Genomic DNA, 24,320 nt, shown 5'->3' with positions numbered 1-24,320 from the left:
TGAAGTCAAAAAGTCTCCACTATGATTATATTTATGACGGTAGCGTATCATAGATCCGGTATATATATATGATAAGTGAAAGAAACGATAAAATATGGGAGGTCTCTTGTTCATGTAGAGTTTTTATGCCCGCAAAGGCCCAATACATGTAATCCATCCATATAGTAGCAAAGGTCAACGTGGCACCTCATAGGCTGAATATTAAAAATCATAATTTTTAGTCATTTTTAGAGGTACAATAATAATAATTTTAATTTTAGATATACTTACAAATAGGAAAGGTTATTTGGTTAAGAGTTAATTTTACACGTAAAATGGTTTAAGATAACAAAGCTACGTTTGATTAAAGGGCATGTGCAATATGTATAGGTGCATATTAAGTATCCTTTGTTGAATTAAACGCTCTGTTTAGTAAGAATATTTGGTAATATTCAGCTAGAGGCCGCAGGCACCCGAAAAATTAAAGTTTTCCATTCGTAGCACTAGTCAATTTTACATTTCACAAAATCAGTGTACAAACGTTAAGATAAATGTTTTTTCGTGGTGTCATTTTTCTCCTAGAATCTCCTAACCTAGAATTTGTTCATTTTCAGATATACATATTAGTATGTACAGTATTAATCCGTGATCCATTTTTGCATTGTATGCATGATCGTTGCCCATAATCTTGACCATTTTGCCAAGCAGCTAGTAACCATAGTTAATTAATTAGTCGTACGAAGTATACATACTAGTATACCGCCGTCGAACTTTCGATTGTCCTACGTACATGTTCCATATTTAAGACGAGTTCAAACGATTCCGTATGACGTGCAGTTTAATTTAACGAGTTGGAAATTTTGCGGTTTAAAATGAAAATGAAAGCGAAGCATTGCATATTTTAAATAATTAACATTCCCGCGTCATTATTATTTTAAGTTGTACGTATGCGTAACGCAGTCTGATAGTCAATTATAATCGTGTCATTAAATATGTCCGTTGCCAAATAATACTTCTCTTGAGAACGTCATGCCTCGTTAAAACGAGATTCAGAGTATAAGCTCGAAGACGTGGGTTAAACCCGAAAAAAAAAGAAATTGAGAAAAAAAAAGAATAACAGTGTAGCTGATTTGAGTGCCTGTAACTTCATGCAAATATATGCATCTCATATTTTTCTGCGCACGAACGATTTTTCGGAAAAAACAATTCACTGTGTTGTCTTCTGGCTTATGCTTCTCTTTAAAGTTACCAGTGACTACATGTCGTACAAACGAGGAAGTGAAACATGGAAGTAAAATAACAGTAAAAGGCGGCATTATGATATAATATGCCGATAGAAGGAAAATAAATCGCGTGTTGTTCCAGTCGAATTTCATATCACAGAACGCAGTATTTTTTCAACGAGTAAGCCTTGAAGCAGATGACCCGCACTCTGATTTTTTCTATGTTAAATGTCAGACAATATATGTATGTATATTATATGTACATCTATTTATATGTCTCCATTTAAATGAATAGCTACGAGGATTAACACCATTTTGTAAATATGGTGATGACAAAAGTATCGTGTAAGTTATCAACATCTGTCCAACATATAAAGATTTTATTAATTATTGCTATCTTTGAACTATAAGTTAACGTAAAACAAATAACTAGATTTGTATGAATCGTTAAGTTACATACAGTACTTTGTTTTAACGCGACAAATGTATTATTTATTATTTGCATTCGAGTTTATGTATGTAACTATTAATCATAAATACCATAATCAAATTGTGGTATTGATATAGTTTGATAAAGTGAAATACAATAATTTAGTATCAGCCACACGTCCTAGTTTATATTTTTAAAAAATGTCAATATACTATAGGGTAAATACCTTCTGTAGTTTACTCAAAGGCAGTTCCGTCGATTACGGAGGAGACCACACATTCTCATTTTCATTTCACACACACACGTACACATGAACACACACAACCATTCCTGCCCTGACCTCCGACACAAGGGCGATATTGATAAGGCTTTAATTATAAATCACATGGCATTGTAGCCTTGAGGTGACTGGCAGCACTGCCCTTGAATTAGCTAGCGAAAGGATTGCCCTATAAACTATATCTTCTACACGGCCATATAAATGATTCATATGACCGTAATCTTCTACCCTTCCATTTTACCTAAAGTCCAAAAATATCTATATCTACTAGTAACTAGTAACGAACGGCCAACCATTTACAGCAAAGAACTTTCTTTGGAGAGTAAAAAACGTCCCTAGGATATGGCGCGCAGTTTGATCAACTTATTTTCATAAGCAAAAATGCATCAAGACAGTTGTGCAGTAACGTATGTTACATTCGAGAGACTAATTCACAAGGTTCGATTTTAAAGAAAATTTAAACTGAAATTTTAGTTGGAGTTGGGGTTATATTTAGCCAGAAATAATCTTCGCGAAATTCGAGAAAATTTTGTATCAAAGAAAAGGAAACCTTATTGACGAAGTTACCGTTGAAATCTATATAGGGCAAATTGCAGAAGAACAAAATAGAATTTCGAGTGTGCTGCTCAGTAGTAAAAATGTGCTTTTTACCGGCAGCGCGTATAGCGGCATATCTGTAAAGTAAATATGTAAAATATAAATATATTGGAATGGAATATTCATAGAAACCAATTATTCTTTGATAGTTTATTAAAAAAAGTAAAAGTTTTTACATCTTACTGCATACAGTGATAATAACAAAGCATAAATACATTTTATTTTTCTCTCTGTCTAATAAATCACACATTTAATAATTTCATTTACATCAGTAATCATCGACAGTTATTTCTATCGGTGGTATATAACGCCACGTATGTCCAGCGTTTATCAATTCCGAACAAAGAACTGGCGTATTTGGAGTTGACTCTTTACTACTACATTGAATATCTATTTTATACTGTCCAGCTGTAAAGAATACTACACGACATTCGTGATAAACTCGTCCATATTCCTGTAACTAAAAAAGAATAGAAAGAAAGAGAAGGAAATGCAATTATTAGGACTGTATATATTTTTATCACTAAAATAACTTACTGCTGGAAGCATGACTCTATTTGCGCCAGCAATGGATAATCTCGTTTCTAATTGATAATTATTTACACCATTATGGTGATCTTGATAAAAATTTATAGTTAACATAAGATCACTTAGTGGATGTTCCAAAGCATTACATATCCCTATTCCGACACTAACGCATTCACCTAAACTACACGTAAGTTCATCTTGTGCCTTTACAGTTACATCGTTTATTTTGATTTCTGAAAAACATTTATCAATTTAATATAGGGTAGTTAAAGGATCATAATTATACGACAAATAATTATTCAAACATACCCCATTGTAAGGGACTCATTCTAACGAGATCCAACATATCTTGGGTGAGAGTGATGCCAGAAAGGGTTGCTTTACCGATCGATTCCGTGCCCAATAATTGCCACCGTAGGTCAACTAATGAAGCTATATGCTCGGAACAAACTTTTTGTAGTTCTCCGATATCACCTGCCCCATTTAACTATCAATAAAACAGAAACTACTTGTTAATTGTAAGATTTCTTAATTGTAATATGAATAAAAGATATTCTTTATTACCATTGATAATTTATTAAGTGGACATCTATCAACCGGTACAGGAATTCTACAAGGCTCTTTACCCTCCATGTATATACATTTAGTTTGTGTATAATGCAATTCCATTTCATGATTAGTCATATTTGTTAAATCTAACACGAGATAAAATTGTGACGGCCTGGAAATATACGTATACGTATTTAGATCGAAATATGAGATACGACTCTTTCGTTAAGCGCTTACGTTTCTGCTGGAAGTACATCCCAATTTGTAATTTGTACACTAGGCAACATCTCAATTGTGATAAAAACTGATGATATACGACAATAACCTGCCGTTAGACCTGTACCACCCGAATACTTTATTTTCAATTGCCCTTCGACAACATTTGAAGTATGTAATGGAACTGCGAGCTTGGATAAACGCGAACTTGCCAAAGAAGAATGGCCCGAATGAGAACTTAAACCTGATCTGAATGAGGAAGTTAATTCGGATTGTCTCTTTGTATGCGACGGGGAACTTAATCTAGATGGTAACGAGCTGTGTCCTGAATGAGACATTAAGCTGCTCGGCTGACTGAGATACGTACTGCTGCTAATATCTAAAAGATATTTAATATATAATAATTTATTACACTGTCATTGTATTGAAAGAAAAAGATAGACGCAATTGATCATATTACCATTTCGCGATGTAGGTGCTATAAAATCTGTAGCCGCATATAAATACAATGTAAGACTGGCACTAGCGCCGGGTTGTATGGGTAACTGTGCCATAAAATTTTTATCGCTCCATTTAAATATTTTACTTTCGAGTAATGTGTCTAATGTTGATTGTATTGATAGTTCGATTGTTTCGATAGGAACTTGGCCAATATTTGTAATTGTTACAGTACATTCGGCACTACAGCGTAGAAATGGCTATTAGCTTCCAGTCATATATTTGTTATTATAATTATTTATAATAGACATACCTTTCTCCACCATATAGTGATATACTTGCGCTAGTCACTATATTATCTCCGGAGCTAAAGCTTGCAGTTTGAGGTAAACTTGTGACTACTTCTATTCTTGGTAAAGCTGGAACTACCTCGACAGTATATTGAGAGTGAACCATTCCCTCCATATACCTTAATCTACAATTTGATTTCACCCCTAATGTATGCGTACTAAAGCCGAGAATCTCTAAATCTCCAATTTCTTTAGGCCTGCCCGCTAATGTTACCGCAATTGGTCCTGATTCAGCAGGAAGCGTAATACTTTCGGGAATTGACTCGAATACTACACCATTTGTAAGAAGCCTCATATTGGAAACGTGAAGTTCAAACGGTAAGGGATTAATAAGTTGCATGGATACTTCGCAAATATCACCTTCTACCCATAAATAATCTGTAACCATTTATATTTGTTATATAGTAAATTATAAATAATATAATTTTGTAGGCAACATCTAGTCGATACATGCACGTACCAACTTTACTCTTAGATATATTTTTCCTCTCTAAAGATCCAAAGTTAATGGGTGTAAATAAAAATGGGCCATGATCTTCTTTGACTCTTTCAATCTTTTGAGGTTGAAGATGTGGTTGCATATTTTTTAAAATAAATGATTTAGTTTTTGGAATATTCGTTAAATTAGCAGGCGGTATAACTGTACCAGAATCTAAAACCTATTGGGAATAATTTTACTTTCAACACTGAAAACGTTATCCTAACATTTTCCTAAAACTTACGAGAGGTACGGGAGCGCCTTCGCATTGTTGAGATACATTTTGAAGTTGCAAAGCGGTTTCTTTACGTTCATTAGGAGTTAAGTAATTGTACATCGTTTGAAGTAGAAATGTCATGTGTCTCGTCGCCAATGCTGGATTACCCATGCGATTAGCGGCAGTAACAAGTTCATTTATTACCTGAATTTGTATAACTGGCCAGCCTCTATGGTTTTCTATACAAACAAATTTTCCCTTAACGCTAACGCGTTACGACACGATGCAAAATTATGTCATAAAAAAAATTACCAGGAGACATATCAACAGGATCTAAGGACAATTTAAATCCAGAAGTAGCTTGTAACATTAAATTATAACACTGTTGCCAATCTGGATTAGGATTATTTTGAGATACATGTCTTGTTGCAGCTAATCTTAGACAAAATGATGCTTTTCTTATAAAACCAAAACTTGTGTATAAATCTGATAATGTAGTGAACCGATCAATCTAAAATATTGTATAATTTCTTGTTATTGTCATTTAGTAAATTAATAACATTCTCGCGTAAACTACATACTTTTTCTTGCTCACTTAATGGTAAATTTATAAGTATGACATTATTTAAGTATGAAGCAGCTTGTAAAGTACAATTTTGCTCTATTGAAATTCTTGTAGCCTTAAAGCTAGCTTCTGTCTCAATTATTCCAGCATATTGATATTTACTGTAATGTACTATTGCCTCGCGATACTTTTTTGATATTTCTTCAGGTAGCAAAATATGTGGCATATTACTCTTTACCACCTCTATAGCTGGGGGTGATAGCAAAGTTGCCACAGCTTGTGAACCTCTTCTATATATAGTGAAATATTATCCATTCTTTATCCAAAGCATTAAATTTCCATTTCTGAAATTAATTTGTTCTATACATACCTCTGCTTACCTGGACTTCCTTCCTGAAGAGAAGAGTTTCTCTGCAATGGAAGACTTCTACACATATTTGGATATAGCACTAAAGCAGATGCAGCACATAAACCTTCGAATGCTGCTCCTAGCCACAACCAATCATTTACAGCTTGTAGTACGCTAGCTGCAGAATTATAATTGCTCAAAGCATCTGCTGGTAGACCAGCTTGGAGACATAAATCACCCAAATGTTTTGTCATGCGACCTACACATCTTTTTCTATTATTCCTAGATTCAAGATCTAATCCTATAAAATCTTTCTTTTCAAAAGGAGCTAGTAAAAGAGAGACCCGGTCTATCTTTTCTCTTGATCTTTCTAATCTTTTGGATTCCAAAATCCAGAATAAAGAATTGAGGCACTCCATTACATGAACTTCGAGATCAGGACATGTCTCGTCTGTATAAAACACAGCTCTGGTTTTGAAATTCGAAGGTGTACTATATGATGCTGGTGGTTCATGAGCGTTATTTGATTCTAATGGTCCAAAAAGAATAGCACGTGAATCATACAATGTTGCACTGTACTTTACTTTTAAAGTCTCATGGACTCTGCACAACTCGTTTAACTCCACTTGATTGTCATATTTGCCAAAAGTAATTAACCCTAACAATCTTCTGTGAGTTTGAAAATCTCCCCAATCGTTATTTTCAACAGGATGTTCTCTAACGAATCTAGCAAGAATTTCGCGCGTTCCACCAGTAGAATCGGCCACAGAGAATCTGCTGCCTGCTTTCATTATTCGTTCACATAACCTGGTAATAGTCTTTTGTTTGATTTGTGTGCCAATAGGCCTCAAAAGTAGAAGCAATGCTGCATGATCATGAGCAGTTTGCTCGTAATCAGGATGAGACATCTTGTTGTCGGGTACCGGACTCGACAAAATAACACTAATAGCCGAGCGCATTTATATCACTCACTTCCTAGTAGTACTTTACGGTACCTAGGTTTACATAGATAATAACTTTGCCTGCGGTATTACGGATATATAATTCTTTAATCCGACAATTATATCCCGCGTTCATCATAACAATATTTAATACTACATTTCACTTTGATAATTGTTGTGTTACTACACTTGCAGGGACGACAAATAAAACACACACTGCCATGTTTAAGGCATATCAAATGCGCGTGCGTTATGAGATGTTTATCATATTTATATTACATACGTATTAGCAGAGGAAATTAGTAATCATAGAGGAACGAAAACTTATTAAAGAACACAAAATAAGGATAAGAAATGACAAAAATATAAAGAATGAGAAAGGAACAAAGCAAAATATAGGTATTGAGTAACTTTTAATTCTACGGAGTATACATTTTATTTAAAGTTTGTACAGAATTGGCACATTGCTAATATACAATACGAAATATTATATTTTTACCTAAAGATTCTATGAAGATTATATCAATAGAAAAAATAGATATGATAAAATATTACATAAATGTAATAAAAAATCAGAGATTAAAACTGTAATGTGCAGTTTTTATACTATGGAAATTGTTTAAATATGCACAAACATATCGAATATAATTAAGCGTCATTGTTTAAAATACTTTCATATAAATTGAATTGTTAAAAAAGGATATGAACCTTTTTTTTAAAAGAATTAACAAATATTCTTATTTAAATAACAAAGATACCCTGGACATAGTAATAAATAGTGGTTATATTCCAAATAATAAAATGAATAAGCATTACATATTTGTTAGCTATTATGTAAATATGAAAAACGATCTAAATATACTTTTATATATTACCATTCCTTTTATATATGATAAATAATGAAAACTTCCAACTATTCCCATTAACTTTTCAGTTAAAAAAATCGAATAATAAGTAATATAAAGATATTAATTTTTTTAATATGACTTATATCTTTATCTTTTTATTATATCTTTTTATATATGTGGAATATAAACGCACTACTATACCTGATTTATATATAGTAATTGTAATATGAAAGACGTACATATATATCTCTAAAAAAATAAGATATAAAATTAACTTTAAAATACGAATTCAAGGCTATTTTAAAAATCTGGTGTAGAATGGTCCATAAGTGTTTTCAACAAACTGTTGTTCATTCTGAAAAATATTATTTCGATAAAATATTTGCAATATAGTTAGACATAATGTTATATACTAACGAAAATATACTTTTTGATCATGTGGTCAAAAATATACGATGGAATAATCGTCAACGTGATTATACTCCCGCCTTTCCCAATCTCTTCCGTGACTTCTTTGTCTTTTAACCCTATAACATTCTAAACCATTTTGTGGAAAAGATATTATTCGAACTTATTAACTGTAATACACATATAAATTTATTATGTCATAACAAACCTTTCCGTTAACTTCTAATATTTGATGATTTGTTAAAAGTCCATTTTTGGCAGCAGAAGAATCTTTAATTAAAGAGACTATCTTTCCGTTTCTGAACTGAAATCCGATATATTTTATCCTATCTTTGTGCATTGTTACTGTGCGTTCAAATGGTCTAGAATTGACAAAATTTAATAAAAAAATAGTAAAATTATAATTTTACAGACTAAAAAGAATATGTAACTGACCTGTCCCTTACTATTACTTTAATGCCATTAATGTCAGCATTTTTGAGCATTTTGTGAACTTGTTCCATTGTATATCCAGCAACAGAGACATCATTGATACTCAAAATTTGGTCTCCAAATCGTAACCCAGCAAGTGCAGCAGGCGAATTTTGCCTTACTAGGCATACGAAAATGCCATTATCTACATTATTAACTCTCATACCAATTTTACCATCTTTATCCTTGCATAATATCAACTATAACGATAAGATAAAAAGATTATTCCTTTTCAAGATATAAGATACTAATATTTTATATATATCATATAACATAAATATGGAAAATTACTTACTTCTCTTATACCATTTGTAACTTGTGCTCTCTGTAATCCTAAAGACTGGCCAGATAATGGTGCAACCATACCTGCTAAAGGACCTGAGGTTACAGGTGTACGTACCATCATCTGAAACATAGATTTTTTATAGTTATTTTGCTGTAAATTGTAAGTTAGTTAAAGTCCTATTATATCACTTACATTCCGTTTAACATGAGAATATTCGGGCATATTTTGTGCTATCATTTCTTCAGTAAGTTCCAAACCCATATATTCTCCTAATGAAGGATATAACATATTAGAAAGGGTATTATGCGCAGGTGCAGATGGTTCAGTTTGTTCTTGCGATATAGGTAAAACATTGTGTTGTGACTCCATTTGTAGTTGAGCCTGCAAATATGACATAAATTAATATGTAAATAAGTATGTTGGGTTAAGGTTGGAATTTTGGGCGTTTGATAAACCTTCACTCGAATTTAGTAATAACGGCAATCGAATAGTCGAAATGTTGATGACAACGAATGGAACGAACCTGAGTTCGATAACGAATTCACGGTCAACGGGATGACGAATACAAAGTGATACACGTATGACTTAATGTACAATTAAAACTTATCTGAATGAACTGATCTGCAGTCCAAGTAGAACTGCCCTTGTATATTCTTCTCCCCATCTCTCGGGTTAATATTTGTTTTTAAGGAGAGCTATATAATTATCCCATACCTCTGTCAGGTACACGTCCCTCCCGTGACCGTAGCTACGTTCAGTGACCCGTTATGTCACTTCGAGCCCAAGCCCATTGTCATAAAATCGAATTAGAACACTAAAACTATTTCTTAGTTTTCTTACTTAACTGTAGCTATAATAAAAGTCTGGACTAGGGTATTGGGGTTTTTCCCAACATTCCAAAAGGGAAGTCCCGATGTCCTTTCATCCCCGAAATATAATATATATGTGAAATAATGGATAACTTTACAGTTAAAAATATATATAGCTAGAAGTTTGATCTTACCTTCATCATATGATCCACCTTCAAGTCTTCGAGAGTTGGATACAGAGACATTTTGTATAGATTTTGCTGAAAATAAGTATACCTATATAAAATATGTTTTTACGGAACAATTTGTTTGTTAATTGTGAAATGAGGCAATAAACAAGGATGTAAAATTATTTATCGCAATTTAAAACAGTGACAGTATAAACAAAACAGAAATAGATGTATGAAATTTAAAACATAGTAAATATGCAATAATATATATGATATCGTAATTCAGCCGACGATCATCTGCATACCGATGCGATGAATGTACTGGATATCTAAGACATCTTGCACAAATGTTTATACCTAGATACAAGTTTAAATACTACACCTCTAAAAAGATGATTAATAAAATACGATACTCCTATCACGATGCACAAAGCCTCTGGTCAACGTTTCACTACTTTATGTAAAAAACACGAAATTACACGTCTTATACGTCATGAGAGGCACTTGAAGCATCATTGATAACCTACAAGTGATGAACAAAACAGCTCTCCCAATGGGATGTGTCAACGTCGATTCCGTTAGGGCAATTTAGTGATTGGTTTACGCTGTTGCATATAACGTGCAATCAGAAGCTATTGGCTTACCATTGCCTCTACGTTTCATCACATGTACGATCTCTATTTGAGTGACCAATGATCTTCCAAATTCTCTTGTAACCGCGCCAAGGCGCATCTATTTAAAAATACATCCATCATATCAATGATTTCATTAATAAGGTTAAGTCAAATAAGTTATACACCATTTTTTATTCTTCGACAAACATACATTTACTAGAGTATTGATATTCGCACACATAAATTTTAATTAACAGCTACTTTGTTCTAAAAGTTCTTAAGTTACAAGATATTCTATACTTTAATAATCGTATAATTTTCTAAAGTAGGGATACGAAGAGATATTTTACATGATTGTCAAATATTCATGATGCAATTCTGTATTGAATTATAAACCGAGATCTAAAGCGAATATGATAGAGTTTACACAGGAAAAATATTAAAATTTTGTGGAATTTTTAAAAAGGAGGTACAAAATGGAATGAAATGTATTTATCGATTGGCATAGATAAGGAAGAAGTGAAAGAGCCGGTAAACTCGTAAGACGTGGCGATTGGCTTCAACTTCGTTGACAAGTTAAAGAAGGAATTGTATAAAGGTGGGGGAAAATAGAATACGGTAGGGGAACAGCGGGTTGTTGGCTAATACGTAGGTAGTGTTCAATGGTGAGGCCTCCGTGCGGGCCGTGGTGAACCAACAGGTGTTTCGAACTTGGCAGTCGCGGTACCGGTTATCTTTATTTTCTATTAGTGTTCATATTCACACCGGTATCCCTTTCACTGACGAATATACGTCGAATTACGTCGTGGTATATTTGGCGCGAAGAAAACATAATATGATGTCGGAGACCGTTGTGACAATGGACGGTTCCAGCAATAACGCCAGCAACAATCCTCGACAGGTGCCTACCGTAAAGACGGAACCGGTTCAACCTAACCCTCTGTTAGGCATTACGTTGAACGTGTCCTACTTCAGAACGATACCTGGTATCATTAAACTCGCACAAGTAGTAAGTAAAATCTATCGACCATACTTCGGTAATTAATCTTCTTCTGATTAAAATGCAAGATCTAATTAATCAAACAGCCAGAATTAAACGTGGTTATTAATCATTAATAAAACAAGGTAGCGCTGATTGCAATCTAAAATTTTTTCAATAATAATGATTAATGATATTTTTGATATCTTCGCATATGATAAAAACAAACAATATCGGAAAAATTAATGTATTGTAAAATTTATCGCACCGAGTATTTCGATTTCCTTGCATTCGTGTATTTTTCAAACAATGTGATAGATTAAGTATGTAGTATTATGCAACTGATTCTATACAATACATTCATGTTGATAAAAATAGAATAACACGTACTAGTAAATCTCAGACGCATGTTTGTTCCACGTTTCAAAGATATAGGTACATATCGTACACACACAAGATATAAGTACACATCGTATTTTTCAATGTGTGTTGCAAAGTAAGAACAGCTACTATGTCGTTTAGACGGAGTTTTATTTTTGCGATGTTGTTAATCCCATTGGAGTTTGGCTAACATTCATCATCGTTTTTGCTACTACGATCCTATTATCTTTCTGCACGGTATTGTTATTTTAAACACGTATCTTTTTCAGCATTGCGCAATTTCGTGTCTACTAAATACAACTTACTTTTCCGAGCATGCAGTAAAGAGATTTACTATCATTTAAAAAGTAAGGGAACATACGTAGTTTCGAATTTCGTTTACACCGTAACGTTGAACCTGCAACGGCATAACTACATAACGGTAATCTGCTCACGGAACGATTAACGAACTATCATCCACTATCTTGAAACAGTAATAATAATTTCTTATAAAATCCGTTTCCATACGAAGATTAGAGAAAGAACACGGTAAGACACAATTTCCATTTTTTGCAGGGGAACAGTTTTAAAATACATTACTTAGATTGCTATCATATCCATGTTATCACAATTATCTTTTTATTTAATTTTGGCACAAACATTTTTCCTCCTTTCTCGCCACAAATATTTCTCCTGTTAAGGAGATTAATATATTAAAAGATATTAAAAGATATCGTTTGTCTTAAGTTACATATACCTTTGTCTTCTACAATATTTCCTCAACTATATCATTGAATTTAACAGATCCTTTCAGCTATTAGCTACTGCGTATTAAAATATTCCTTTTTCTAAATTATAAAATGTCATTAAAATAGAAATATTAATAAAAACGAGCTGATTGTTTTTGATTTTCCGGCTGCGTAATGGATTCCTCTTCGAAATCGACGGTACCGTTAAGTGATCAGCATCAGCAAGCATCGTTTCTCTTTGGTTCACGCACGTGCAATCAGAGACACGCCCGCTGACGTTTTCCGGTTTATATTTGCTCGTAAATAGATGCGCATTGTTTTCTATCTATCGAAATAAATGAGCTAATTTATGTAGCGAGATATAAGCAAAAAAAGTATACATATGACAAATCCTGACGGTGATTTTGCAGCAGTGCGATTAAATTACTAGCAGATAGAAATCAAATATGACCAAGCTATTTATTTCACGAGACTTTTGCTGTCCTCGAATCGCATTTATCGATACAGACGGTATATTATCGGTTGCATATTTATTTACGTGGTATGCAAAGTGTTATAAATTTTACATAATTATTAGCCTGTGGATATTTATACAATTTCATACTTTTACGAATTAAAGAAACTATGTAACTACTAAGGAAATGGTACTTAAGCAGAAAATTTTGATCATCATTCGTAAGAAGCACTATAAGTACTTCGAGTATTTTATATATCTTCGCATCTTTGGTGCATTCGATGAACTTTTATGTGTCTAAATCCTCTAAATAAAAGTATACACATAATTTTATCTTAACTTTCAAATACGCAATTTCAAGTTTTAAATAAACACGTAAACCGAATATATCTTCTTAAAGAAGAAGAAGCAACAAATCTACAAATATCAATGATGTGAAGGGGAAAGAGAACCGGTTTTTATTAAAGATGACGATCGCGCGTGATTGACCAAAGTCTTGGAACGATTCCCGGTCGGTGGCATAGTTTCGATGCGCTCGACACACGTCCCTACTAACTAGACACACGTTCGATGACCATACATGTTCATCCCGATGACCGGGACCATACGTGGCGTCCCACATACTCACAGTTCCATCCTACTGCCATACGTCGAGGCCGTACCAACGGTATCGGAACGATTCATTAAAAATTCATGCTGTCCTTGACTTTTTCTCGATAATTTTTCGTTCCTCTACTAACTACTTTACCGTTCATAGGATCCACGTGTGCGACTCGAATCAAATTTCATTGAAACTTTTCGTGTTTTTTAGCTCCAGGAGGTTAAATTATTACAACGAGCAATTACTACCATTGATGAACGAATGCCCAAACCACGATGAATAATGCCAAAAACATCGTTTCTATCAATCCTGTCTAGTATTTGTGAGGTTATTTGTTATGCAAGCCGGTTGTTCCAGCCTTCGACTCTGATCATTAGCAGCGAGACTCCTTAATGTGGAATGCATTAATAAGAAATAGATAGTACAACTAATACAATACGAATGTCATTTACCGTGTCATTCACGTACGTCATATTTATTCTCGTATATGTATTATGCCGCGTGTACAATGATACTCACGAATAGAATGAATCCAGTATATTTCAGGGTCACCGATGACATAGATCCTACAACTTTTCCAAGCTGTTCAAGTTCTTACACGTTTCTTATGTCTCTAGTTTCTTACCCATTAATAAATTCATTATCAACAAGCTTATATCTTAGTTACATGTTTCAACTTTTTGTTCTACGTCGAGTCGTAAAGGCAAAATTTAAGAAGACTTTTAAGTAAACATAACCCCAATCGTTTCGTACGACCAATATCGCATAATCTTTGTAACAGTGAACACAATGGGAAGAAATCGCTTCATTTGAATGGTGAATTTCGGTCAGGGTGATACGTACTTAGTCGTTCAGTAATTTTCATTGATAGAGCGTGAGAAGAAAACGCGCGGAAAAAGTTACACAGTAGCCGAACGGAAAACACGTGCATGTGGAACAAACTGTCATCGATACTGTTGCTAACCTCGCCAAGATGGACGTTTGTTATTCTATTTGTCGAACGAACTACAGTAGAATCTTGATTATTCGAACTGATCACGACACACGTTGTTTGAATAATTGAATTTTCCAGGTAATAGAATAATTCTTTTTCCACGTGGTCATTTATTTTAAATATTTCTAATATTTCTAATATTCCATAAATATTATCAGTCGTATTTTGTCCGCGTATGTATAATTTCGGTATTATTTTTAATTTTGTAAATACATATATACGATATTATCGACTATGAAAAGATCCAATAAGGATTTCGAAATAAAAACGCCACAATTTCTTTGAATTTTTATTCTTATCTTCAAACATTTCTCGTGAAGTATTATCTTTAAACATTCTATCAATGATCGATCGTTCTGCTAATCGTGGTCCTGATAATAACATCGTACTGCATTCCTTACATCGTGTAAGATATCATTAAGAAATTTCGAGAAATCAATAATACTCGTATTACTAGATACTTGAAAAATACTCGACAGCTAGAAACACTCGAAGCACATGAATTTTAGCTAGTTCACAGACGAGCAAAACACAAGGAATTGTGCAATATCGATCACGACGACGATTACAGAGTTCTAGGTTCACGAGTGTCTATGGTGTATAAGCTGTTCACGAAGCATATCGCCTGGTGCAACAAGTTATGCAGTAAACTCAGTAAACACACGCAACTACCTACCTTATACGCAAGGACAAGCCGCGCCTCGTAACACAGAGAAAGAGACTCAAGCGGCAAATTCAAGTCATATAAATCTTTTTTCCACGTTTGTGAAAGTATAAGCCAATTAATTAAATCATACGGTGAATCTTTATAGATATATTGAATATGGCCGTCGATTTATATTTCTTCTTCTTATTGGTTTTGCGATCTTGGACGATATCTATGTGTACTTGCAATCCTGTTGCACGACCTAATCTCTTAGGTATATAACTCATACATTACATCACGTGGATGAATGATTGAGTAAACGATTTACATATTTGAAGAGCAATAAGTAGCATTATTATTCATCTGTAGTTTTTGTTTCTTCTTCGTAGAATGACGCAAACTGTGATGAAGAAAGATATGATTTACATGGGAGTATAAAATATTTACGTATACATCATGGGAAAGGAAATACAAGAAATACGACGTAAGAAATAGTTAACGCGTTACAAGGAATATTTGTCGACACGCAAAATACACTTCAAGATCTTCTATATCACACTCGTGTCAGGGTTAAATCCGTAACGTTATTTAACGCGATTTATATTACTAATTACGCAGTTATTTCTCTATAACCGGTGTGCATTTCATTATGATCGAACAAGAGCGATAACGTACGTTGGCTCATTGCAATTACGTAATCGTTTAATAAATCGTAATGTTGCACAAATTGATTTATAGATAAAAAAGGGGATTGTATCACGAACAGTAGCCTTTTAAACAGAAAAAAAAGTTACAACAGCCCGCGAACTAGCGTAAATCCTGATAATTTTGAAAGTATTTGCCAATTTAAACGAGTGGAACGAACACGAAACGTATCAATCTATGCGAATCGATCGACGTTTCTTTTTCATATAAGTCACAGTTTCCGGTGCCATTTATCGCCAAGAATGAAAAGCATAATTATTCGTTGCTCGGAAGTTACGAGTCCAAGTCGTTCGTCTCCGATTGTAAAAGTATTATTTCTGGAACCTTAAGATAAAGCGGAGAACTTGTTAGAGTCATCACTGTTTTAAGGAGTATACGTCATTTCCCTGACAGAATCATACTAAAGTTTAGCGCTATAGTTTTAGAAATGACGCGTGAAACAAGCCGATAAATGATATGACTGTTGTTTTAACATCGTTCTTCCCTTACACAATAATATCCCAACTTTAACGAGTAATATCTATTAATAAACTGATAAATTGCGCGTTGTTTTCTAGCGATGACTCGAATCGGATGACTTGTAAGAATGAATAAAATTTACTTCTAAAATTTCCTTTACTTTGTTGTTAAATTTGTTACTGTTATCCAAGAGAATTTATCAATACCAATCACTGTCCTTTTGAACTAATCTAACATGTGATTTATCGTCATAATTTAAATTCTGAACTAGAAAACACTCTGTTTTACATAACTCTGTTTCACACGATCATGCTTTTCTCAGGATTTCTTCTTAATTTCGATTAATTGATCGTGACGAGATAAAAAAATTCTAGCTTTGTAAACTGTTAGTCTAAACTGTAGGTAGTAGCCACTTAGTAATCGTACACGAATAGCGCATGTGCGTCGTAAGGTTTCTCCTCGGGTTATATCTTATCTGTTATTTCTAAGTACTGACTTCGCATTTCAATTAATTATCTGGACTTTAAGTAAGCGGTTTCCTACATGCACGAATCGCAATCATGTTACACATACGTCTGCAAATGAATGCCTCCTGAATTGCTGCTGAAATTTTTACACACACACGCGTACACGTCTTTTATTTACAAATATCTTTTATCGCGTTAATATTGAGTTTATTGTGCTATTCCCGCTGTAAACACTTTTTCCACTTATTTGATAAACTCGTCTGACACTTAGCGATAGTAACCAATAACCCAATTCGTGTAATATTTCAGTAATTCGCGTCCTCATTCATCACCATTGACTCGACGATGAAAACTTGGAATTTAGTGGAACACTTGTTGCTAAGTTTAGAAGAGCATTCGCTTCCACGAAAATTGTCTTCGTTACACATCCGCCCTCCTCCTCTGTATGTTTCATTCAAGTCAATCTTGTTGCACGTTTTTTGGTTCAATTAAGCTTGTCCAATCTTAAGAGACGCCTGAAGCTTCGACGAAATATGGAAAAGTGTCGTACGAAACCGTTACAAGTCTTTACGTTTGCCGATACGTTGCAAAAGCGAAAACTATGGTTATCGAAATGCGGCGGCAAATGTGTGCGCCGTCAATGCGATGATGTCATGTTTCAGTTCCCTGCTCATCAATTGCATATCTACTACATAGTTTAAGTGAATGGGGCTAGAGCGGTTCGCTATCATCTTTATTACGATCGTTAATGTTATGTATGTATATTAAAAGTGGCGCATTAATGCTTGTAGATCGTTCCCCCAATGAATAATGCAGATGCCTGACCTATATTTCCTAACAGCTAGTTACCCTCCTTCAAAGTTATTTTAGGAATCGTCGTTATTTCGTTTCAAAAACATCATACCGATACTAAAGAATAGAAATTAGATAAAAGAAAGCACAAGTTATTTCTAAGCAAATCGGACGATTATGTCGCTAATAGTTTAATAACTTGTATAGTCGTTGCATAAGATATCGGTGTTAGGAATTCTCAGTCGAACGTTTATCGCGGTCGACGACGTTTTCAAACGAGTGAAAGTGAAATTCTTCCTTCGGTATACAGTTCCAATCAGCGTTCCAATCCTTCGCACTTTCGCGCCCGTTCACCCTTTCGTACATTCCAGCCTCTTGTATATTATAAACATTCGTATCTAAATTTCATGCCAGCAAGGTTCGCGCGCTATTTTTACTTCTTCGCAACGCTAAACGTTTTGTCGTGACTGATTTATATCTAGTAGGTTAAATTCGTAGATTGTTCATAGTTGACGAGTACAAGGGAAGGAATATGACTAGTCGCATGAACAGAGAGTATCAAATGGAATAAAATACGACGTCGAGTGTAGCTCGAATCAAGGCCGTGCCTTGCTTTAAATATAACTTTCTTTAGGTGAACGATTTTCATTTGCGACAAACAACAGGCTAGAAAGAAATCTAACGTAGGATGATCGAAGTCGGTTGGTTTCTAGGATATAAGAAAGTTTGATCGATGCTCGGTATTTCTAATGACTCTAACCGAGTATCGTACCGGATAGTCGTAAAGAAAGACGAGATGCGAAGGAAAGCGGTTAAGTATCCGCACGGGTGGACGCTAGTCGACGAAAATATCGAGAATGTAGAACGCGTGAAGCTCGATCCCAAGACGCAACGAGAACTGGGTTGTTTGGTCGGCGAACACGTGTTCCTGGAATATCCGTGGGCGTATGTGCACCGAGACGTTGTCGCAAAGTTCGCTAAATCACCTGATTCCTCACTGGCGGTTTTTCGAGAAGATATCGAAATTTACGAGGCTGATACGTTCCTCGTAGGCTATTCGTCTACTAAGTTAAAGTCCGACGACTTTGTGATTTGTCTCACCGAAGAAGCGAGGGATCTTGTACGACAGCGAAATAGAAATATTACTCGTATTATCTGGAAGAAAATTATCGGCAATGTAATAAAGACCGTTAAACCGTGGAACTCTTTAGGTAGTGACTTGGAAGTAGAGGAGACGTTCGTCAGGAATACGAGAGAATATTTTGAGATAGAAATCGTATTACCTGGAAGATTTCTGAATTCTTGTCGAACGTTATGCGACAGAAGCGCGAATGATTTTAGAGACAGTTACGTCCAGCTGATCAACGAAGACGAGAAATTCGAAAACGTGGATAGAAAATGCATTTGCAGGGCTGTTCAGACGTGTATGCAACCTCGTGAAACATTCGTTCAAACGTGCCCCGAGTATCCTAAAAATGCATGGACTCAATACGCGTGCGAAGACATTTTGAGCGAGTTTATGGTTGCGAATAACGAAGAAGAGGGACAGTTAAAAGGAGGATCGGAAAAAGATGACGACGATCGGCCACACAGAGAGGACGCTATTCAATGCAAGGAAATCGAGAAACCCAGAGAAAAAACAGCTTTAGAACTATTTTTAGAAGCTCGTTCGCAACAAATGATCGATGCAATTAAATATAACGCAGCTGTTAATTTGCACGTGGATGATATTGAAAATTTATCTAACCAAGAAGAAGATATCTCAACAGTCTTCAATACGCCTGCATTTCGTGAACAGGTGTCGTTCACTGATTTCAATTTTACGGCCAATAGAATTGTTTCTGACGTTTCGTTGCATCCAAAATTGACGGAATACTTAGCGATTTCGTACATCAGCAAATCGAAATTTTCTAGACAAACTCGAAAGAACGAATATAGAAGCAAGACCGAATTTCAAACCAGAGTGCTCCTTTGGAAATTAAACGATCCACTTCGTCCACAGCTTGCACTTCAGGACCACAGAGAAATTTACGCCATTTCGTTTTGCCCTCACGACGATAATCTTTTAATAGGAGGTCGTTCCACTGGTCAGATAGTTATCTGGAACATCAAAGAGTTTCTAAATAATCTCGACGACGGAAATATAAAACTTGGAACGTCGACACGAAACAGTTTACCAGTGTTTCGTCCTATCGTTGTTTCGGACAGACATCGTTCTCATCAGCTACCTGTTCGAAACATTCGATGGATACCTGCCAAACATAATACAGAGCCAGATGGAAGCTTGACAAAGTCATTCGTTTCTTCTGACGTGCAACTTCTAACCGCTTCCGAGGACGGCACGATAGCAGTTTGGAATATTTCTCTTCTTTCGAGACACACTGTTCGCGATGATGAAGATTCTGACGAACCTCTTCGGCCGAGTTTTCGTATAAAAATTCAAACTGTCGATGAAGAGCCGCAGTTTACTTCTTTATGTTTCTGCTTTCCACCTATCGTCGCTGAACACGGTGAAAATTCGCCGGATACGAATAAAAATGACGTAAGAGAGAAGCATTGCATAACGAAGTACCTATGGATAGGTTGCGTAGAAGGGTTGATAACGTGCCCGTGGGAAAAGCAAATATTCGAAGAAAATTCAACAGACATTATCGAATGCGATATGTTAAACTGTTCTTACGCACACAATGGCCCTGTTGTAGAGATCACGCGGTCGACACATCTTCAGAACGTGCTCCTCACAGTCGGTGGACGAGTGTTTGCCATTTGGAACGACGATCATATCGATTCTCCTTTATTTTGGAGAGCAACTTCCTCTCGTTATACGAGTTGTTGTTGGGCTAACGAACCTGGGGTATTTTTGGTCGGCAGCCAAGACGGTAACCTTGAGATGTGGGATATAAAGAACGAATCGACCCAGCCGATATTTACCCAAATCGTTTCATTGGAACCAATTACTTATCTAACCTTGTTAGAATCTCCTGTATTATATAACGATGGTTTCAAGAAGATAGGCGTAGGCGATGGTGGTGGATTGTTTCGTGTGTTCACGGAAGCCGAGGTTTCTCGTAACGAAAGCACGATAGAAAGAATGGATTGGTTCGAAGAATATACTTGGAAAGAGACACGAAGGAAAAAGCTTTTCGCCAGTTGGCAGAACGATTTTGTCAATAACGACCCTGCTATAGTTGCGAAAAAATTAGCAAGGCACGAGGAGCAAGTTAAAAGAGAGGCGAAAGAGGCGAGAGAAAGACTTAGGAGAGAACAAGAGACAAGGTTGAGGTTGAAAGCGGAGAAAAGGGCGCGAAACGTTCCGATTCCAAAAGACGTCGCGTGGAAATCGAAGGAGTTCGACAGAATGAAAGAAGTTCTTTTGAGTAAAAGGAATTTAGTTCCCTCGGAACTCGAAGCAAAGAGGATTCCTTTCGTCGCTTTGCAAGCTGAAAGAGACGCGAAATTGCGGAAGGTTCAAGATAAGATCGTTCATAGGGATGTTCATTTGTTCAATACATTATCCGCAGAATTTCCTGAACTTCTCGAAACGAAAGCAGAAACCCCGGAATTCGAGGAATTTATTCCGATAGAACTGGGAAAATCGCTTAATTATTACGTTCAGAAATTTACTGAAATACGACGTAAAGCTAACGAAGCTTTTGACCAATCGCGGGGAGACGTAATCGCGAGGAGAGACGTCAACGGGAGGTAGAGGGTCGTAACAAAGCGTTAGAAAACAATTTCTTAAGCTGTTCGTGTTTTTCTTCTATTCATATGCGATAACAATTAAAAGCAGTGGTAAATTGATCTTTAATAGATAAACTTATCTACGGTACTTTTAAAGTGTAAACGTGGAAGTTCCGTGTGGATCATTATTCGTATAATGTCCTCGAACATTCCAAATTTAATATTACATGCCATAACATGTTTGACAAATAATTTATGTAAATAGACAATTATACAGCTAATACGAACCAGCTAAATGGGATCCTCCATAGCAAATAATACACACGATTAGAACGTAATAAGTGGAGTGTCGTGTTCGAATTAGTTTAGACATGAAAATCCCATATGTGCACAATGGGGATTGACATATCGATTCGATGTTGAAAATCATTAAATTAAAGGAATGCGTGTTTCAATTGGTTTCAGGGTTTTGGTATAATATGTATGTCATGTGCCTCACCGGCATTGGTAAGCGGGTCCCATTGGTTTCTATTCGTCGCCGTAACAGCTTTCATTGCTACTCTTTTATGGAGTTTCACCTATCTGCTGTCGATTCGAGAAGCGCTTAAGCTACCTATCAATTGGATCGCAACGGTGAGTAAACAGCTGAACAGCAATTTTCATTTTGTAAACGCAACTTCACCTCGTACTTACAAAGCGTCTGTTCAATTGCAGGAACTGTTGAACACAGGAATATTCACCTTCCTTTATCTGATTGCCTTCGTGGTTCAGTTATCTGTCTGGACCTCGTTAATAGGTTCAGCGGTCTCAAGGAATATTGCCGCAGGGGTAAGAATAAACGTGTCTCGTCACTACACTGCAGATATTTATGCAAATTTATGTTTCTATGAATATAATTAGACAGGTGGAATCTATACTACCGCTCATAAGTATCCTCGTCGCTGGTCAAATTGTAGTAGCATGAATTTTACTATAGCGTAGTTGCATTTCTAAATTTCCCATGAATGCATAAAAATCCGCAATCTATTTATTCCATTCTACTCAACTACGCGTCAAATGAAAAAACAAGATACAGTTGCTCAAGAAAATGTTCAAACATTTATAGAAATCTTTTACGAATTAAAAATTCAAAATGCTTTGTATAACACGCACGATATGTGGATAAAAGGTTTCTGCGGTAGGTGTCCAGATACTTTTGTGAGCAACTGTACGTGTTTGACGACCCAATCGAAGTCGTAAAACGCCCCGGTTTTTACCTACTAACGAGAATAACGATTAAAATTCTTCTACTATTTGCGTAGGTCTTTGGAATCTTTAATACATTGGCGTACGCTGCCGGCTCCTATTTCCTCTACGTCGAGTTCAGAAGCAGTAACACACAGTGAAGAGAAGCAAAGGTACTCGAAGAGACGCTAGGTACCTGAAGAGCACCTACGACACAGCTACTACACTCGGGTTTTCGCGATCGTACGTTCTACGAACAAGAGCAAGATCGTGGACAGACGAATGAGTCGAAGCTAGTCCAACGAGGCCCCCACCTGATCATGTGTTGTAGCTTAACGAGAGACTCTATAATATACGTGCCTTAAAGATTGATCAAACTGGACGATCATGCTATTCGATCGATAGGTTTGCGACTACGGTTTTCTGGGATCATGCTCGCTACTCGAACGATTATAAAACAAAGATGAATACAGTTTACCGCTGGTTCAGGACGGGTTAATGCGCCGAAGAGATATCAACGATTCTTAAAGTTTTTGTTTTGACGAGATTCGTGTATCCTCTTCGTCACGCGGTTCATTTTTTCACTGTACAAACATAATATACAATAATAAGGAAAATGTTACGGTTACAATAAAATGTAAAGGTTACCTTTTAAAAGCAAATTGTGTTTCAGAATCGATAAAATCCATATTGGATGTCGATCTCTTTTTTTCTCTTTTTGATAATATGCAATGGATTATATAGGTTGTTCATCGATGTACCTTACGCGGCACTTCCCGTCCAATTTAATTTTCTAATTGTACCTTTCTCGCACTACCGCGACTTTTTATTTATATGTATACACGCATTAGTTATATACGTTTATATATATATATATATAAATATCTGTTTTATATAGTTAATATATTTGCACAAATTGAACGCTATACATCGTTTTTTCTTCCTTTTGTTTCTTTTTTTATTTTCTGACAATCACATAAAGGACACTTATGTAATTCACTTTCATTGATGTAAGAGCTGTTCGCTACTACGTGAATGAGTGTGTTCCTGGATACATTGTACTTTTTCTGTACACATTACCATTGAAATATATGTTCGTTTTTGACATTATCTTTGAATTCCACTTGTACAGCGTTCCGATAATGCTTCCTCTTATTTCAGTAAGTCAGATGAGGAAAATAAAGAAATTTTGGAATATGTATAACTTTTCGTTTTCAATCTACAAGAATAACATCAATGGAAAGCTAAGCATCAGTGGAATGATTTATCAAAAGGCAGTTAAGAAGTTATATACAAGCCTTGCAAAAAGATCGCCGACTGCCTTCCTCTATTTAATGAATGATTCAAAATCAATTAACCAATTATCAGAGTGGAAATTAAAGGATTGTTATCGAGTCCGATTCGACGATTAAATGCTGTCATATGCTGTTTTTACATTCGTTGCTTTACTTTTTGTCTTACTT

The 24,320-nt window shown here is 35.4% G+C and overlaps 4 protein-coding genes and 1 long non-coding RNA gene across 6 annotated transcripts; 3 read left to right on the top strand and 2 right to left on the bottom strand.

Moving 5' to 3' along the window:
* Nucleotides 1-2,647: 2,647 nt before the first annotated feature.
* LOC117216470 (protein brunelleschi) lies at nucleotides 2,648-7,389 on the bottom strand. 2 transcript variants are annotated; one of them, XM_033463178.1, is made up of 12 exons: nucleotides 6,221-7,389; nucleotides 5,867-6,140; nucleotides 5,598-5,796; nucleotides 5,313-5,524; nucleotides 5,051-5,249; nucleotides 4,554-4,968; nucleotides 4,263-4,483; nucleotides 3,824-4,181; nucleotides 3,602-3,758; nucleotides 3,347-3,524; nucleotides 3,047-3,270; nucleotides 2,648-2,969 (listed from the first exon to the last, which is right to left on the bottom strand). In XM_033463178.1, exons 1-12 carry the CDS (start codon nucleotides 7,156-7,158, stop codon nucleotides 2,778-2,780), a joined length of 3,567 nt encoding a protein of 1,188 aa, XP_033319069.1. In that variant the 5' UTR covers nucleotides 7,159-7,389; the 3' UTR covers nucleotides 2,648-2,777. The 2 variants fall into 2 exon arrangements, with proteins under 2 accessions (XP_033319069.1, XP_033319070.1); XM_033463179.1 differs by having other exon boundaries at nucleotides 2,648-2,963.
* Nucleotides 7,390-8,135: 746 nt separating this feature from the next.
* LOC117216475 (syntenin-1-like) lies at nucleotides 8,136-10,701 on the bottom strand. The gene is made up of 8 exons (XM_033463188.1): nucleotides 10,515-10,701; nucleotides 10,157-10,222; nucleotides 9,346-9,534; nucleotides 9,163-9,273; nucleotides 8,832-9,067; nucleotides 8,605-8,758; nucleotides 8,416-8,525; nucleotides 8,136-8,343 (listed from the first exon to the last, which is right to left on the bottom strand). Exons 2-8 carry the CDS (start codon nucleotides 10,205-10,207, stop codon nucleotides 8,289-8,291), a joined length of 906 nt encoding a protein of 301 aa, XP_033319079.1. The 5' UTR covers nucleotides 10,208-10,222; nucleotides 10,515-10,701; the 3' UTR covers nucleotides 8,136-8,288.
* Nucleotides 10,702-11,372: 671 nt separating this feature from the next.
* LOC117216464 (CKLF-like MARVEL transmembrane domain-containing protein 4) lies at nucleotides 11,373-23,975 on the top strand. Its single transcript, XM_033463170.1, has 4 exons — nucleotides 11,373-11,755; nucleotides 22,099-22,266; nucleotides 22,348-22,461; nucleotides 22,935-23,975. Exons 1-4 carry the CDS (start codon nucleotides 11,582-11,584, stop codon nucleotides 23,016-23,018), a joined length of 540 nt encoding a protein of 179 aa, XP_033319061.1. The 5' UTR covers nucleotides 11,373-11,581; the 3' UTR covers nucleotides 23,019-23,975.
* LOC117216467 lies at nucleotides 12,804-16,852 on the top strand. The gene is made up of 2 exons (XR_004489371.1): nucleotides 12,804-15,803; nucleotides 15,919-16,852. It is a non-coding gene; the product is annotated as an uncharacterized LOC117216467 (long non-coding RNA).
* Nucleotides 16,869-21,821, top strand: LOC117216457 (WD repeat-containing protein 63-like). Its single transcript, XM_033463158.1, has one exon. It carries the CDS (start codon nucleotides 18,686-18,688, stop codon nucleotides 21,656-21,658), a length of 2,973 nt encoding a protein of 990 aa, XP_033319049.1. The 5' UTR covers nucleotides 16,869-18,685; the 3' UTR covers nucleotides 21,659-21,821.
* Nucleotides 23,976-24,320: the final 345 nt, after the last annotated feature.

The sequence above is a fragment of the Bombus bifarius genome, unplaced genomic scaffold (assembly GCF_011952205.1).
Source record: "Bombus bifarius isolate JDL3187 unplaced genomic scaffold, Bbif_JDL3187 scf7180000010271, whole genome shotgun sequence".
Classification (NCBI taxonomy): domain Eukaryota; kingdom Metazoa; phylum Arthropoda; class Insecta; order Hymenoptera; family Apidae; genus Bombus; species Bombus bifarius.
Note: the sequence above shows the minus strand (reverse complement) of the source record. Positions and strands in the feature narration are given on the sequence as shown.

Coding starts and splice junctions, on each gene's coding strand:
- LOC117216457 (XM_033463158.1), top strand. CDS start 18,686: ATGCTCGGTATTTCTAATGACTCTAACCGAGTATCGTACCGGATAGTC.
- LOC117216464 (XM_033463170.1), top strand. CDS start 11,582: ATGATGTCGGAGACCGTTGTGACAATGGACGGTTCCAGCAATAACGCC. Junction 22,267..22,347: donor CTATCAATTGGATCGCAACG/GTGAGTAAACAG, acceptor GTTCAATTGCAG/GAACTGTTGAACACAGGAAT. Junction 22,462..22,934: donor CAAGGAATATTGCCGCAGGG/GTAAGAATAAAC, acceptor CTATTTGCGTAG/GTCTTTGGAATCTTTAATAC.
- LOC117216475 (XM_033463188.1), bottom strand. CDS start 10,207: ATGTCTCTGTATCCAACTCTCGAAGACTTGAAGGTGGATCATATGATG. Junction 9,274..9,345: donor ATTCTCATGTTAAACGGAAT/GTAAGTGATATA, acceptor TCTATGTTTCAG/ATGATGGTACGTACACCTGT. Junction 8,759..8,831: donor AAAGTAATAGTAAGGGACAG/GTCAGTTACATA, acceptor TGTCAATTCTAG/ACCATTTGAACGCACAGTAA.
- LOC117216470 (XM_033463178.1), bottom strand. CDS start 7,158: ATGCGCTCGGCTATTAGTGTTATTTTGTCGAGTCCGGTACCCGACAAC. Junction 4,484..4,553: donor TCACTATATGGTGGAGAAAG/GTATGTCTATTA, acceptor TCTACGCTGTAG/TGCCGAATGTACTGTAACAA. Junction 3,525..3,601: donor CACTTAATAAATTATCAATG/GTAATAAAGAAT, acceptor TTTTATTGATAG/TTAAATGGGGCAGGTGATAT.